This window comes from Pomacea canaliculata, linkage group LG3, assembly GCF_003073045.1.
Source record: "Pomacea canaliculata isolate SZHN2017 linkage group LG3, ASM307304v1, whole genome shotgun sequence".
NCBI classification, from domain to species: Eukaryota; Metazoa; Mollusca; class Gastropoda; order Architaenioglossa; family Ampullariidae; genus Pomacea; species Pomacea canaliculata.
The window spans coordinates 32,503,559-32,521,252 of NC_037592.1; the positions used below are offsets into that span (position 1 = coordinate 32,503,559).

The following is a 17,694-nucleotide window of genomic DNA, read 5'->3' on the forward strand; positions in this document are numbered from 1 at the left end:
CAGAAAAAGTGTGAACTGGCACGATCACATTTTTTTTGTAATACAAAAATCAGTGTACTCTAGAAAATAAAGGAGACAAAGCACTGCTCTGAGGCTGGAAATATTAACAAAAAATAACTGCAATTAATCAACATTGCAACAGCGCTTGAAAATGCCCATGCGAAAGATTAAAAAAAAAATGTCAACAAGACTTTCAGATAGCAAATTTTGTATCTTCTAAACCAGGGATGGCCAACCTACGGCCCGCGGGCCATATCCGGCCGCGTAAAACTTCTGCCCACAGTGCAGGAAATCGGCATGTTTGTAAGGAAAAAAGAAAAAAAACAAAAAACGAAAAAAGGGAAGAAGTATTTATCCCTACGTAGGGGCGTCTCTCAATCTTTTTTCGATGGACGAACATTTCGATTCAGTTCTTCGACTTGGTGTCTCTACGATGAGGCCGGACATTCAGAAGTTGGTTTCGGGAAACAACTTCAAATATCTCACTAGTTACTACATAATTAATGGTAAGTACAACTTGTTTCTAATAAAAATGGTATCTGCTCTATTTTTTTTTTCTTTTTTTCAATTTTTGCGGTGAAGCGGCCCGCGACACGGCTGTCCGAAATGGATATGGCCCGCAGGCCGAAAAAGGTTGGGCATCACTGTTCTAAACTGTTACCCTGACCTTGTCTCATCACACTACTTTGGTAAAGATGCTTTTAAAAAACTTTTGAGCAGCGAACACTCCACCAAAAATAACTGTTAAATACTTATAAAACTAACTGAAACACAAATGAACGACCACAAAGACAAAAATCTTAAAATCAGAGAAGGCAGTAATCTATTGTTTATTGTCCAGTACAAATAACAAAACTGAGGAAGATTTCAAAGAGTAACAATGATGTCTCAGGATGGTTGGGTAATAAATTTTGACAATGCAAAATACACCGTATGCATGCAAACTTATAGAAAAAAACAAGCTGCACATGATTGGGAAAACATTCTTGAACACTAGCCCTGTTAGCAGTCACCAAGCAATAGCAGTGAGGGGAAGGGGAACTTGGTCCCCCCTCCCCACAAAAATAGTACTGAACCCACTCTAAGTAGAATTTGTGCTCACAGCTCACAGGTAAACTTACTAAAAAAATATTGTTTAAAAAAATTGATCTACCCATGTATCTTGTTTAACTGATTTATCAGTCACCATTTCTTTCAATATTCTTGATAGGGGTTAAGTAGCTTCCGCAGAACACACCAAACATGAACACTTACAGTATTCCAAACATGAGACAATTATCCAAATCTCTGGTAGTCTATGCATCAAGATGAATGTAAACTGTATGCGTTAAATGGACCAGAGGTGTAGTAGAGCCTAAAAAGATTTTTTAAAAATCGCCTGGTGGCTAAAACCACCATCATGCACTTTCTTTAAAAACATCTTCAGCAGTGAGAGGTTGTGCTCGTCTTAAAAACAGACCCTGCTACATTTTCCACCACATATGAATTGAATTTCACACATTGTTCGTCCATTCTAATGACTGAATGACCTACCCCAACATTTTATTTAATGCAGCACCTGGCACAGACTGTCTACAAAATGAAGATCTGCATAAAAAGTGTTAAACACATATATGAATGGGAAGTCTTTCGTGTAAATTATATGTCTTAAAAGTTTCTTCCTTGTTCTGTCACCCAAAAAGGGAAGAGGGAACTGACAATTCAAATCAATCTAACAACTCAAATCTTTTGTTCATTGTTGAAAAAAGTACCTCTTAACAAAACAATCATGCAGATAACATGGCTTAATCATCAAGAAATATTCAAATATACAAATAAATGAAAATGTAATGCTCAAAAAATGTTTACTGTTAAGCTCAACACATTATAATATCATTTACATGCATGGCTATCAGAACATGCAAATGAACCAGTGCACATTGAATACGTGGAAGACTGACAGAGTACTTGATTGTATCAAGAGGAGTGAACACTGTTCATATTCTGAACTGTACAATGAAACACAAACATTACTATGGGAACATTTTACTAGTGAAGGGAAGCAAGAACAATTTTGGGAAACAGCAAGTCTAATGCTTATTTCACCACCATCTACAAATATTTAAAATCACATGACAAGTATCTTTTACACCTCTTCACAAAAGTATATTCTCAACACGAGCTACATTGGGCCTATTTATTTCTCTAAATCCTATATTTAACTGTAATTTATTGTATACCTCTTAGCTTTCTTCCTTCAGTGAGATGGAAGGTGTGCGTGAGTGGGAATTACGTCACTGCGATCAGTGTGGCTTATGTTAAAACAATTGGAAGAACAATTTTAAGGGATCTTTCAGTTTATACAAGTTTATTCTCAGGACAAATGATAAAATAATCCAATCAAGATCCCACACAAAAAACTGACTGGGCCAGTATACCCTATGTGGACTTGCAAAGCCATTTTTACCTTTTGTTAAATTGTGCAAGAGAAACAGAGAAGCCCATGATGTAACAGATGAAGCATGAACATGCAACACAGGTACAAGATCCATTCTTAAACTGGATTCACATTTCAAAAAGAAAATTACTCCATCATAAAAACGCACATCACAATATTTGTTTCAGACATCTGCGTTATACACATTAACCAGAAAAGTTAACACTACTAGCATTAAATTATAGTCCTCTTTTTACTGTGTCATGATTTGTCTTCATAATAGCTGAATAAATCTACTATGTAAACTAAAGGAATGTTAAAATTAAAAGAAAAATCAATCCAGCTACAAACTCTAAAAGCATTGAGGGTTCCATCATTATTTTGGCCATTGAAATAGCAAAGAGAGCAACACATTTAAACATATGTACACCTAGATTAAACTCTACATGTACCTGATTCTTAGGATTTAGTCTATAAGCTCTCTTCATGTAGAATAAAAATTTATTTCCAAAAATATTTCTATGAAAATCACCCTTATTGGCATTGAAGAAAAAGTATAAAGAAATTTTTTTTAAAAGGTATACATGCTGGTCAACGCAATGAAAATGAACCATTAGGACATTCAGTACACTTCTGAGGCAGAGTCAAGAGTTGTTTTTTTTTTTTAGAAAAAGAAAACAATATTGAAAAAGCAGTTTAAACATTTTAACAACCAAGTACTTAAGCAAATCTTATAAAACTATTATTATAATCAGGGCTTTGCTTAGGGCAGGCAGATGAAGCATTTGCCTAGGACCCCGTGCTTTTGATTAATATATGGTAACTAGCCATTGTGGTGTTGGATGCCCTGCACATGCCCTAAGCCTTGGGCCCCTGTGGCAGCTAAGAATGGGTCTGCTTATAATCACTGAAACCTAGCTAAAATTCTTGAGTGAAAAAGTAGCTGTGTATTCACACTAACAGCTGCATCATGAACTTAGTGCAGAGATCAAAATTCAAAGCCAAAACACTTTTGTAGATTATGCGACAAAGATTCTTTAAACTAATTCTTGATACTACATATCCTGTAGTATGTTTTTTCTTCATTTAGTTTTGGATCTTACCAATACATACAACAAAGAATTATGTAAATGGTGTATCTTATCTTCATCATATACTTTCAAAAGTAATGATGTGACCTGAATTAATTAGAGAAAAATAAGAAAAGCTCAACAGGCAATTTTCCCTTTATATTAAATTCTGACCACATTATTACCTTTACTTTCTAGAGCTACAATAATTGCTCATTAATATTCTCTCTGTAAAGCAATTTGCCTCAAGCTGTTCTCAAGCAATATGCAGTGTCAGATAAGCATCTGCAAAAGCTATTTGTCTACTGTTAAAAACAATCAAATGTAACGTGCTCACCAAAATGAAGATGCTAATATGTGCAGTTATTTAAGACACCTTATATCAAAATAAATTCACCAGTTTTACTTACAGCTAATTCATACCATTCATAAGACATGCAGTCTAAATTCCACACCACATGCTTGCACACTTTATTTGATTACTTAAAGAGAAGACTCTAATTGCTTAAAAATATTAAGTGAACACCTTTCTCTGTGTGTATGACACCTAATATCCAATGCCATTATCTAGGTGGAGTAAAGGAACATACAGACATAACCCTGTCACAACGTTTAGCAGCTTGTTTATAGCATTTATGCAAGTCATGTAAGTTGTCAAACAGCAATGTATCTGCTTTCGTCTCCTTTAATTTAGTCGTATAACAATGTGTTGGTTATGCAGATGAATACAACAGGTGCTGACATAAAAACAAGAAAAAAAAAAAAAAAAAAAAAAAAAAGTAGGGACCATAACATGTACACAATGATTGCCATTTTCACAAGAAACATGTCACATTCTGCCATAAAAATATCATTTAGGATGTCATTAATTGAAATTTTGTGAAACCACATAAGCCTGCAGTACTGACCCGTAACTGCCCTATTTTTAAATGTTTCCATGTCACACCCTTTAAAAAGATTATCATAAATCCCAAAAATTTATTACCTTATGAATATACCATCATACAGCAGGAAAGAATTGATCTAGCTGAGGATAGTGGTCTAGCCACTTTTTCCAAAAAGATGCAACCATCACATAATGTCTGATGTTATATTCACATGGTAGATTAATTTATTTCCTGGAAGGGGTTAGTAAAATGTTTTGTATTATGGCCAGATGGAAGCAAGAACGACTGTTAAGGAAGCTGATACCCCATGTGCTCCTTACCACCTTTTTTGAGTCCCACAATAAGTCATACTTTTCGCTAGGTTTTATAAATTTATTTCTGTCAATGAAATATTTAGAAAGTGGTTGAAATCTCAATGTTCTTAAGTATCTTTAAGCTCGTAATGAACATGTACTGACAAGAAACAAGAAGAATAGCAAGCTGGCCCAATCTTGCTCCTTCAGCCATGATAAGATATAAGGACCAGATCATAACTTCACCACCAATAACTTTACAAAAACAGATTTGATGCAGCATTGCCTATTTGTCTAGTTATTTTCACTTTACCAGATACAGGTTTATTCCTAAAATAATAGTTAAATTATAAAAGGCCTTCTAGTTTACGTAAAAAGAACATTTTACCATATAACATAAAAGACATTTTATTCAAAAAGAACAATAAGCCACACAGATGACAATTACAAACTGACAGATGCTGTACAGATACATCAAAAATATGAATGTGAGAATGATGCATAAGCTTAAGAAACACACTGTTATCAAAACAGCAAGACAGCTACTTCAAAACCAGTGCATATCCTTAAATATACCATGTAAAATTATGACCAAAAATATTCATGATGAATTATTGCCTTCTGATTTCATCGGTCTATATATGATAATGATATATTGTGAAAGACACACATTCAAAGCCAACTGATTATACAAAAAACATTTTTGTCAACTTCAACAAAAACACAATGCATATGAAACACAAATAGGTAAGAAGGGGGTTTTCACACTTCAAAGAAAAACACCCCCCCTCCCCACCAAAAGCAGTGTGTGTGTATATATACAGTAGGTAAATCTATGCTACTGTACAGAATAGAGATTATTTGACAGCAGTTTTTTTTTTTATTAGAGTGGGAGAAGTGTCAAGGACATTAGCTGCCTAACACTAACAGTTCAGTCTGAAACTTAAATGAGATTTTCCAATGAACTGAAATGGGTTTATATTTTAAAAGGAACTGACAACCAGTCATCTTGAAAATCCACAATTTAAAAACTGTATACTTTGTTCACAAACTCACGTAGGTAACATAAAAATTGAAAATTGAAACATTATTATGACTGAAATTTTTGTGACCAAATATCTCACCTCAAAACCATAAAATCGTTTGAAATTATGGCAAGATTTCTCAGATACCATTCAGAAGTGGCCTTAAACAAGTTTATCATTAATGGTTTAAGAAAAAAAATTTACAAAGATGGGGCACAATCCTGATTTTTAGTATTTGCTATTATTAATATAAATTTTGCATGCTGCAAGTGCAGCATTTTTTAAATGGAAAACAATAATCAGCTGTTACAGTGTATCCACATGGAACACAATGTCTATGCTTTGTAGGGTGTCCAGCACTTCTAATCTAGCATTTTATCCTTTTAGTGGCCTTCTCTCCTCCTGGTGCCTCACAACAGTAACTGCATCATAGATACAGTCAATATCCATAGGACAGACCCATGAAAAATAGAACTATTATTGCCATAAATAGGCAGTAAATTTAAATGTTTTTCTTTTGGAAGCAAATGAAAGCATTTAGTATTTTTGGTTCCTTGAAAGATCTTAATGTTTCCAGCAATCTACAGATGATCATTCAAAAGCATAAAAAAATGATAAATGCCTTATGACACAGCAGAACATGCATCATGAAACAGAAGAAATTGGGTTATGTGGTGAACCCATTTGTGTAAGCACCTTGTCAAGCCACTGGAGCGGTCCATTAAGATGGATTTCAATCCAGCATGGTGTACTAGTTACATCCTGACGATGATATTCTGCTCCCCAACCCTTCACAAAACTCATTCTGATAGTGCACATTTTAGTAAGGTCATACACTGCCTCAAAGCCATGGTTGACAGACTGGCTGAGCAAAGCTGCAAACTCTTGATTATTAAATATTTTAAGGGAACACCCAGGAGGTATTTTGCACACTGTGGTAGGATGAAAGCCATGGTGGTAGTTGCAATTCCTGCTCTGTACGAAGATGCTACTGTCACTAAGACATTCAGCAAATACTTCCCCTCCAACGTAGTACAAGTGAACTCCTGGAACATTCCATCAGATGTGAACAATATACTTTCTCATAATTTAGGGAGGCAGAAAGCAAGGATGACAAATAAATAAAAAAAAAAAAAAAAAAAAAAAAGTGTAAATATACTTCATTCATCATATTATACCATTACTTGCTACTTGAGGTGAGAGCTTTTGTTATACACACAATGATTGCATGAAGCCTGAGTTGTGCATTGTTGGAATAAGCATCCCTCTCACCAACTCTCTACATGAATAAAAGGCCTAAGTTATAAATGCCAGGCTATTTATACACCTTTATAAACCTTTTTTTGAAGTCTTCATTTCTACTTGCTTATTTCATATTTTTCAGCTAAAAATTTGAAATGATGCGATACAATTGGTTATTACCATTAGCACTGACCATTTTTGTCATCAGCAAAATGGGCGAAATTTATTGATCTTCAGCAATCAGTAGCAATAAATGCAAGTCAAAGGTTAGAGTGCAACTCTAAAAGCGAAATATTTATGATTTTATGATGAGTATTTAAAAAAACAGTAAGTGGCTACAGTGAAAATATTGGCTTTAATCAATTAACCCACAATTAAATACCACTTCTTTAAGTGTCTTTGCTAAGTACAAACTATTATCCAAATTTACAAGCTCTTTTTGATTATATTTAAAAGCCTTGATGATTTATGCAGATACTGCACAGACTTCCCAAAACTGCAGAACAACAGTTTGAAACCCCCTACCCCCCAATGAAAGCGATTAATTTTCAATCAGTAAGCCAATGCTTAAAGTTGTAAGTTATTTATGTATGAGCAAGATTTCAAAATTACAGTAGGTTTAACCTATCTTGAGATTTAGCTTTTCAAATAAACACACTACACTCATTATGGATGAAATTGTCACGATTAAACATTCTGAACAGTGTGTTGGCATGAAGTACAATGTGTTTCAATAACTATACCTATTAACCTCTGATAAAGACCACCATCAGTGACAAACCTTTTTAAAGAGCATTTTTTAAAAACATTTAAGTGGTGTGAATTTTTTTTTAGAAACATAGTTCTTTTCTTTGCACTAATTTCAAAGATAGACGGAAACTGTATGGAAAGGAGAGCTTCTGAAAGTAGATTGTGAGACAGAAATAAAAAAAAAAAAAAAATTATTTACACAACATATAGAAAGTCTCAAATGCTGAAATATCCACTAAAATTCAAATATTACTTAGAACTATATTGTCATTTTCTGTTGCTGAAGTGCAAATTCACGTCAAATTGAGAAACAGACAACCTTCTTGATCAATTGACTCACTTGTCTACTGTCAAATGAAGAATAACTGGTTATTTCCTAAGGGAAGTAATTCCTTGTTAACTAATTCCTTAAGGTATGAACAGTTTTGTCCCTTATTCATCTACTTGCAAACATGTTTTGAAAAATCAATAAAACTGGGGGAAAAAAAAAAATCTGAACATCACAATACACCTGCCTGATTAAATATCCCCAAAGTTTTAAATTAAAAACAGATATTATAAGAAGTGTATATTCACCTTTGCCAATGTGTCGCCGTGTGTTTTCTATGGTAGAGTTGCGGTTCACATTAGAAAGTAATCCAAGGCAGAAGCGATCTGCATTATTCGAGGGATCACAGAAGCCATCTGTGACAATAGATGTGTGTGAGGCATGGAAAGCTTCACCCACCCTATTATTCAATTCATAATAGACAATTGAGCACCAGTACTGGGGTTCCTGGTATGTCACAGGCTGCAAGTCCACTGTATTAAAAAAAAAAAAAAAAAAAAAAGCATTTGATCACAGCAGACAGTAAAATGACAAAAATAAAATTGGGTAGAGGTTTTAAAGACTTCATACTAAAGTCAGCTTTACTAGGAAAAAAAAAAAGCTCACCAATTCAAGGCAGAGTCAAAAACAGTCTTAACAGATTTAGCACACTCCAGTATGGATAATAATAATTCTTAACTATCTGCTACATTCAAAGGATGAATTGGTAGAAATCCATCTCTTGAAATTCTTCACATAGCAAAAATAGAGAGAGAGAAAAAAAAGAAATTTTAACTTTTCAGCAAGATCTAGTTATTTCATTCAATATAGGTGTATGGATCCAATTAAGCTACAGCTATGAAGACATTCACATTCACAACTGCAAACTGTTTAGGAAGAGTTAATTATAGTTTAATGAAGAGTTATCAAGTTATATGTGCCAGTTACACTGATTAGATGTATAGTCTATATATATAAGGCTACAGCATGGCAAAACAGCCCACCAACAATCTATGGTACAAGCTTTTATGACTTAGAATCATTGTCAGACATTCATTGTCATTTTTTTGGTGTTAAAAAAGCATTTTCAAAGTAAGCTTTGTAGACTGAGATCTCTCAAAAACACAAACAAAACTTTCTTGTACTTCTTTCATATTTATCTTAAAGGCAATTCCTGGAAATAATTAACTGCTTACCTATGCCTCGCCCACTCAGCTGTTTAGGAATTGGTATGGTGGGTGGCATACTGGTGTCCATAGGCTGTGGGCCATTTTGACTTGGTGGAGGTCTAGGCATGCCATTTCCTTGGCTCATTCCCATGCTATTTTGCTGGCTGTCATCTTGTGCCTGATAGGCTGGTGGGGGAGTGTCAGCTGTGCACAGGCATTAATCAAATAAGATCTACAAGATCACATTAAATTTGCCTAAACAAAATATCAGATTTTGCATTTATGACTCTCAAACATCTAGCAGTGTCAAATATAGTTGAAAGTGTAAAAGAAAACTTTGCTTTAAAATAAGACAGAAAGATTACCACCAATAAAAAAGGATTTATAAAATAAACTAACAATTACGCCATTTCCTGCCAACTGTAACAGAATAATTAGCTTTAAACAGATAAATTTATTACCACTGCTTATTAAGAGATTTGTACTGCCAATTTTATATTAAGGTTTTTATATTATTAAGTTCACATCTCAAGCTGATCTACAATACTGCTACATCCAAATACCTGGGAGGCCAAATGGACTTCCAGGTCCTGAACTGGGTGGGTTAGGAGAGTGCTGCTGCTGAAATGGGTAAGTGACATTGTGGGGCATATTAGGCTCAGGCACTGACTGAAAGGCTGGCATGGTACCACTTGATGGAAACTCACTGTACACCGAAAACAAAAGCAAAACTACAGAAACATAGAACAGTGCAAAACTGAAGTCTGTATAAAACTAGTTTAAAAAAAAAAAAAAAAAATTTATGTTGAGTTCTGCATTGTTTGTTTAAAAAAATAACGTTAATTCTAAAAAAAAAAAGTAGACTTTTATTTATACAGAAATCTTGAAGTCTTATGAAGTCTGTGACGAAATAAGGAATCTGTGTGCACTGGATTAAAAAAATATTCAAACGCTACTTCTTGATAAACCCACACAACAGCTTACTTTAGGACCTCATATAATCACAGCAATTCATTTATAATGTGCTAGTGAAAATTACATTAACATTTAAGTAGTAGAAAGTTTTATTCAAAAATATACATTGTACATTCAAGACGATTTTTACAGGACATTGCAACCTGTTCATCACTGTGCTCAACACACGTTTTGTAAGTGAGTAGATGTCCCAGTCCATATTAACTTTAAAAAACCCACAATTTTTATACTTTCTTTGCAACTTAAGGAGCAGTGAAATTATGAAACAAGATGGACTCAAAAAAGATGCTTACAGCTACTTAAAGGTGTATGCTTTAAAGACAAATATATAAAAAATTTACTGCTCTAGCAGTCTTTTCTTAATTTGCATGATGTATTTTCATTTATATTGAACTGCTACTTCCTCTTAATACAAAATGCTAAACACCCCAAGGGTTTACTTTGACTCTTTTACACCATAGCATGAATTGTATAAAGAGATGTGTACACATGTTAAGACTACAACCAGTTAATGATAAGTGGAAAAAAAAAATCCCAGACTGCAAAAATTGGTACCTCTGAAATGCATTACAGTTTATTTTTATGACCAGAGTAATGTTTGTTTATTGTTAATGTGAAACTAGTCTACTACCTGCTGGAACAGACTATCAGACATCGTTTGTAACTGTGTGCACACGGGTCCTTCTGTACATATTTCAACTCTTTTGAATTTCAATGGTGCACTTCCAGTATGATATAAACATATCTGACTGTCTAGTTTTCTCACATCTGTTTTGTCCTTTCTTGTTTAGGTTTTATAAAAATTTTCTTTAAAATAAGATATTTTCATACATTCCAGGATAACTACATTTTACTCTTGCAATATACTCTTTCAACAGAGAATTCTTTAAGCACACCCTTTTTCAAATGAAATGAATTGTAAACAGGACAGAGTGGGGTAGGATTATACACATTAACTTCTCTTATCTCCCCTTTAAAAAAATAGAAAGGGGGAAGCTCCTGTCTTCAATCAATGCCTTGTAATTCAATCTATACAAGACCTACTAGCTGAAGTTTAAAGAACACGCAAAAGATTGTTAATGGCACCTAAAAGGCGCCCACAAACTGCTCGGCCAAAGCAATGCAATTTCTTTTAAAATTGCCTGCCAGTCTCCTATTGATTCTAATCAAGAAAATAACTATTGGTCTGGACCAAGCATGCAGTAAAGTGAAATTTAAGAAGCAACTTGCTAGCCTTTAAGCTAACAAACCAAAATTTGTTTGCCTTACTAGCAGTTTTAGAAACCCACAAGGATTCATAACAGCAACCACAAAGGCTAAGTGAAAGACCAGCATTCTTGGAACAGACAATGGAGCTCTTTTTTTTTTTTTTTTTTTAAATTTCCTAACTAAATCCCACATAGCATGACATGCACACAGCACATCCTCTTTTAAATTTACAAGCTGTGCAATTAAAATTAGGAACCATCAGTCCAAGATTGTCTTAAAGACACGAATTTTTTTTTAAGTTTGTAAAAAAATCTGCTGCAACTGGATGGGCAAATAAAATTGCAAATATTTCCAAGCTAAATAACTGTAAACCCCTCTACAACAGGTTTCTCATCATGCAAGATCTGTAAGTATCACCTATTACTAGGTGAAGAGGAACTTGTTAGCATGTTTTTAATCAAACAAAAGCTATTTGTTTAACAAATGTGTAGGATCCCAAAATGTTCAAATCTGCACTTACCTGGACTTTCCACACGCTTATAGTGATAAGGGTTTATGCACACCTCTTTCTGTTTGGCAGAAAATGGGTACTCGCAGCATTCTAGAGGTTTTAATTCATGGTGTGACTGAAGATCTGGCCATCGCCACACCCGACAGTATATAACATGTGGTAGTCCCTTACGATGTGACACTTGTAGACGGCCATCTAAAGATCTTGGTATTGTAACACATTTACTGGGTCTGCCCAGGACAGCTCAGAGCTTTCTCAAGATCTTCAAGGGCACCTTTTTTCTTTTTTAGCTTTTTAACCAGGGAATCTACCGCCTTCTCCGCCCACTTTTCCTCCTCATCGCCTTGCTTCCAGCCAAGTAAACGTTTGACAGCTGGGCTGGTAAAGGAAAAAATGCTTGACAGGGGTGATGTCATTCTCTCCACAAACCTGCACAAATAATGGCTGCATTTCACAGTAAGTCTACTGTAATTGCAAAAACAGACTAGGCATTACCACTTCATATTTTTACAAAGCTTTAACAGGCGATCCTTCAAAACAAGTAAAATTGATAAAATACTCTTTTCTAGATATATGCTGCAAAAGTTAATTGGGTTATAATGTGTTAAGATTGTGCATGGGTATGTCCTAAAAAGTGATGTAACATGCATGTGTTAACAAATGGGGCAGGTGGGAATACACAGAAGACTATTGCACAAACAAACTCTGAGTAAGCACATGAAGGTAAAAAAGACAACACTTCGTTTTTGGATGAGATCATGGAGACAGTTTAAAGTGTAGTCATAATATGAACCAGAGGTTGGAAAAAAGGGCAATTCTTTCTGCAAACGCCATTTAAAAAAAAAGAAAAAAAGAAAAGGCTTTAATTTCTGAAACCGGCTAAAAGAGCCTCAATGTTATTCATTGTTTTATATAAGAAGACTAAACTGACTGTCAGCTGATAAATTGTACAAGACTGATAAACACGATAGGCATTACTTATCATTCTTGATTTAAAAAAACAGAACTTTTCCCTAGTCCTTCAAGAATGTGCTCTTTGAGACATTCATTTATTAAATTTGTTTATTGAAAATAACTAGAGAGACCCTAGAGCACTGACAACACAAATTCTTTGTATGCAAAAGCACTTTTCCACAAAATCTGTTTAATAACAAATCCACAACCTCATTAAGTCAGCCGTGAAACACTTGCATAAATATATCTGATAGCTGAAAAAATATTTTTAATAAGTGGCCAACGTCAAGTTTTTAAGCTTATTACAAGAAAAATCACAACTGAGCTGGACTCAAATGTGCTGTATGACAATGTTCATTGTACTTGCTTATGCTGCAGAACATGTCTGCTCTTCAAAACACATACTAATTATGAAAGACGATGACTATTGGCCTGCACCACCCTCATCACTGCAAGCAAAGTTTGGGATTTGATTCCTAAGAAGTGTATTCAAGCTCTTGTATGTGGACAAAAATAATGGCACTGTTTAGACTTTGATTAGACAAGATTTTGCAATTCACAAAAATCAGTCATCTTTAAAAAAATCAACAAAACAACATGAGCACAGAACCACACCGTTTCCTCTACCATGTAAATGTGTGAGAGAGAAAGAGTTATAAAGTGTAAGGTGAATAAAATTGTAGGATGCATGTGCTTGTGCAACTTTATGCAAATGGCATCGATCCCTGGTTTTATAACACACTTCAAACTTAGTAGCTTAAAGATTTGTATAAGTACAGATTAACAGAACTACTACACCTGTAGATCAGGTATGTTTATTTAAATATTATGCACCAACAATGGGTGACAACATGGCAACTATATCACCAAGAAAATGACAAATGCTCTTGACCAAACAAGAACCAGAGTGAAATTTTAGTTAAGCAAAAGCATATGTGCCTTGCTAGTAGTCAAAATGGTATGAAGGCAATAAAAAAATTAAATGCACCAAATAGTACTATAATGAAATAACTTTAGCCAAAATTAGGCTCATATGGAGTACAAATATTATCAGCAAAAACTTCTGGTGCAGAATGAAAGGAAAGACTAGGCTACTGAAGAGCTTTATGAAATAGCTCAGTCTTATCATTCCACTGGGTAAGTGCAGCATGCAAAAAGTAATACTCTTTAAAATATTTAAGAATAGAATGTGGTCAAACTGAAGTTGTAAAAGGGTGAGCAGATTGCAAAAACTTAAATTCAGGTGGGAGATCTGCAAAAGCACTTGACATGTAGCATGCTTTTTAGCCCTCACCCTCAGTTTGGGAGCTGAAATTAAATGTTTATGAAGATCTTTGGGGCATCCAGCATGCATGGAATGACTTAACTGAGTCCTAAGATAACAAGAGCATTTACTAATGTTACTTAAACCTAAGGTAAAATTTTACGAAACTTATCTAATTAGCAATAAGTGAGTAACAATATAAAAATATTAATCTCAAATCTGTTCTGCAATGTAGTACCCGAATGTGTAAAGTGTAAGAAAGCTATGTTACTATATGTAACTCACAGGGCTTCAGTTCCAATTGAGTTTCAGTTTTTTACCCTTCATCATTTCAGCAGAAAAAAAATGTTATCACTTAGTTTTTCATTTCATATCCTTACAAATGAAATAACAGTGCTTCGACGCTTTAGCAACTTACCAAAACTAATACTATTTCTCAATATACGTATCATTCAAAGGCGTTGAGTTGTATACTCGCGGCTTTACAGGACCATTAATCTGGTACATCGTAGAGTATACTACAATGCTCTTTTTTAAAGTTTGTTTTCCATAAGTATGTTCCAATCTGCCTTTTTGTTTCTCTAAAACCACAAATTTTGGTAGTTGTGTAGAATACTTGCTAAATCTGCATCAGAGATCTGTGATCTGCATGCAACACTTCTAGATATATGCCATTACTGCTTAATAGTTCACCCTTCAAAAAAGTTGCACGGGAACCACTCGCTTTACCGTCGGCTAAAATTCATCCGTACAAAAATGTGAGAAAAATCAACACGTACTCACGTAAGCAATGAGGATGAAATCTTTCCTCAATCTGCCAATAAAACGTGCTGGCATACAATGGTTATACCGCCACGTTCCAAGCGTAAAGCACGGTCATTCGTCTCGTTTAGCCACTTTCCAATGATTTGGCGATCAAAATGGCGAGAAACTCAATCTAAAAAGTGAAATTATTACCTGATACACTATCAGTTACAATTTCAAAAACCTGGTATTGCACCACGCTATTATTAAGATCGACAAATAACGTTTCAAGGCGGGAAAATATAGCCATGTATAAATTTCTGTTGAAATTTGTAGCAGTGCAAGGCTAAAAATTTCTTTGCTATTGTAACTGGCGACAGTCAGACGGGAAGTCGTTCTCATGAAACTTTCTTTTCGTTTATTCCTCCGCAGTACTAGCTCAACCAAACTTCCTGTTAAAAATGTCAGAATAAAATTTTGTATTTCCCACAAGACTTATAAAAACAAAACTCTTTAAGGACTTAAGTGCTATATAATTGTTTTATATTTCATCACTAATAAGCACTAGCTAGAGAGATACCGCACTTGATTTTGTGCGCATTCACAAATTTGTTGTACATAGTAAAACAGCCAGCCGGTGCGCCTACTTGGAGTGACGTCAGCAGCAAGTGGCGACAGTCTGTCGGCTAGGTGGATCCATCGCTACAAGGAGTAGGGGGGTAATTGAGTAACGTCGTCGAAGAAGAAACGTATTCGTTTGCTCTTCGCATTGTCTTATGAAATCTATAGCTAATGAATTTAACGAGAAAATATATTATTTAAAATCAGCACATTTATCTTCAACTTTTTAAAGTTTAAAGCAAGAAATCAATCGATAAAATCCCCTTGCTGTTAAGGAATGTGTTCGTCCGAAATCGGAGGGAAAACACCGTGAAAGCGAGCACGGTTTGAAGAGCATTAGAAACAGACGCTGTGCATCCCATTCCCATCAAAACATTGCTCTGGCACACAATCAGTTCACAGCTGTAAGTTCCCTGCGCAACAGAGATTCGAGCGGGTTCTGGGATATTCAGGAGGTGTTTCACACGTCCGCAACGAGGAGATGAAAAGAGCGTGGTGTCAACGTGTACTCCCTAGGTCTGTTTCCAGGCTGGCATATCAGAAATAGAAAGTGAAGATGACGTACGCGAGATTCTCGTCAAGCTATGTCTCGCCGTTGACTAGTTCGCCAACATGCACTATAGCACAAACGGGTTATGATGAGGTTAAATTTGCATCTAGTTGGTACCTTCTTGCGAAGGGTTGAGGGCTATATGTGTTGAGCAGATCGAGCTGCTAAGAGTTTTTTTTTTTCTAGGATGGGGAAAGGGTGCTGTGATAAAAATCTGGATGTGCAGCGTGCCTATTCAACAACGACCCTTTTATTTATATCTATGCAAATGGAAGCAAGCAATTGTTTAGCTATAAACTCCACGGTCGGTCGATAAAGAACATCCAAAGTGAGCCCCCTAAAATACCATTTATTAATGGAAATTAAATATGGGAGCAACAAGAACCCTGCGTTTTGGTTCACTGTTTCGTGAGGTGAACATGCATTCACACACACACAAAAAAAAAGTGTCAGAGAAAAATGAATGAGGCGGCAAAAACAAAATCGCCGTAATCTTATCTTCCCTTTTCATATGCCTGTGTGTGTGTGTGGTGAATTTTCCATTTCAATATCCCAAACACAAATACCATATATATTTAGTACGTATATATAGAGTTATTTAATAAAAATCGTTTTTTAAGTCGTTCGATCAGTTAAATTACATAATGGAATTCAAAAGAAGTATTCTACGAGAAGAAAAATTAGAGCATCTGTTAAGAAAGATATTGAGGAATTAGACACCTGTAGGCCTTATAGCTGTACATTGAGGTACACAGCAAATTCGATTATCGTTTTTATTTGTAAGGCTCGAATGGTCGAAGAATGCGCTACGTGTATCAACAGCCAGCAACAAAACCGGATCGAAGAGGTCTGGCACTTCGGTGGGTTAAAGGTCATATGCATGCATAATTCTCTAAAATCCTCCATAGATGATGATGAAGTCTATTATTTGTAATGCGTAAGGTATCCATTCAGAAGAATGCTCATTGCGCAGCAATAAATAAAAAATAAAAAGAAGAAAAAGATAAAGTGAACAAATATATAAAACAATATAGAGACGTCGAGAGGGTGTCGTGTCATATTTCGTGTCCAATCCAGGTACATGCTTAATATCACTCTAAACGTATTATTGATTATAGATTAACTGCTGCATCTTGCGACAACGATCAGGCGAGACGTACTTCCCCACCCTAGGTAAAAAGGAATAGTGTTATTGTAAAAAAAATAAAGGAGTGGTAGGACCAAGGTGCCCATGTTACACTGAATGGACAGATATCCATCCCGACAACGGGCAACTTGGGGAAATTCACTAGCTGTGCAAATATGGGCAATACTTCAACCTGACTATACAATACCTCGGTTTCGAACGCTTGAGCTCGACCCAGGGTTTGTTTGATAATATATCCGAACGTCCGATGAGGATTGTAATGTCGTTCATTCGCCCAGGCGCGCCTTGCTTGGGGTTTATAAATCAACTGCAAAATTCTGACACAGAATGCCGAGGAAGCAGTTATTGTGAAGGACTGTATAATTCCCACATTCTTTCCATGCTACAAGTTGGTGTACAGTAAATAAAACAATTTTACTTCGTACATGTTTTTTGTTTAATAAATACACTTTATTTTTCTTATTCTTGTGAGATGTTTCTACATATTATATACAATAGGCCAGTAAATAGGCATTTTCTGGGGCTTGGAACGAATTAATCCAGCTCCATTATTACCCTAT

The 17,694-nt window shown here is 35.1% G+C and overlaps 1 protein-coding gene across 1 annotated transcript; it reads right to left on the reverse strand.

The window, feature by feature from the left end:
* Positions 1-811: 811 nt before the first annotated feature.
* On the reverse strand, positions 812-16,122 carry LOC112559239 (mothers against decapentaplegic homolog 1-like). The gene is given in 7 exon segments (XM_025230305.1): positions 812-6,737; positions 8,260-8,484; positions 9,187-9,363; positions 9,723-9,890; positions 11,864-12,089; positions 12,091-12,283; positions 14,852-16,122. Coding segments are annotated over 6 exon segments (1,377 nt in total). The 5' UTR covers positions 12,271-12,283; positions 14,852-16,122; the 3' UTR covers positions 812-6,336.
* Between the last annotated feature and the right edge of the window lie 1,572 nt (positions 16,123-17,694).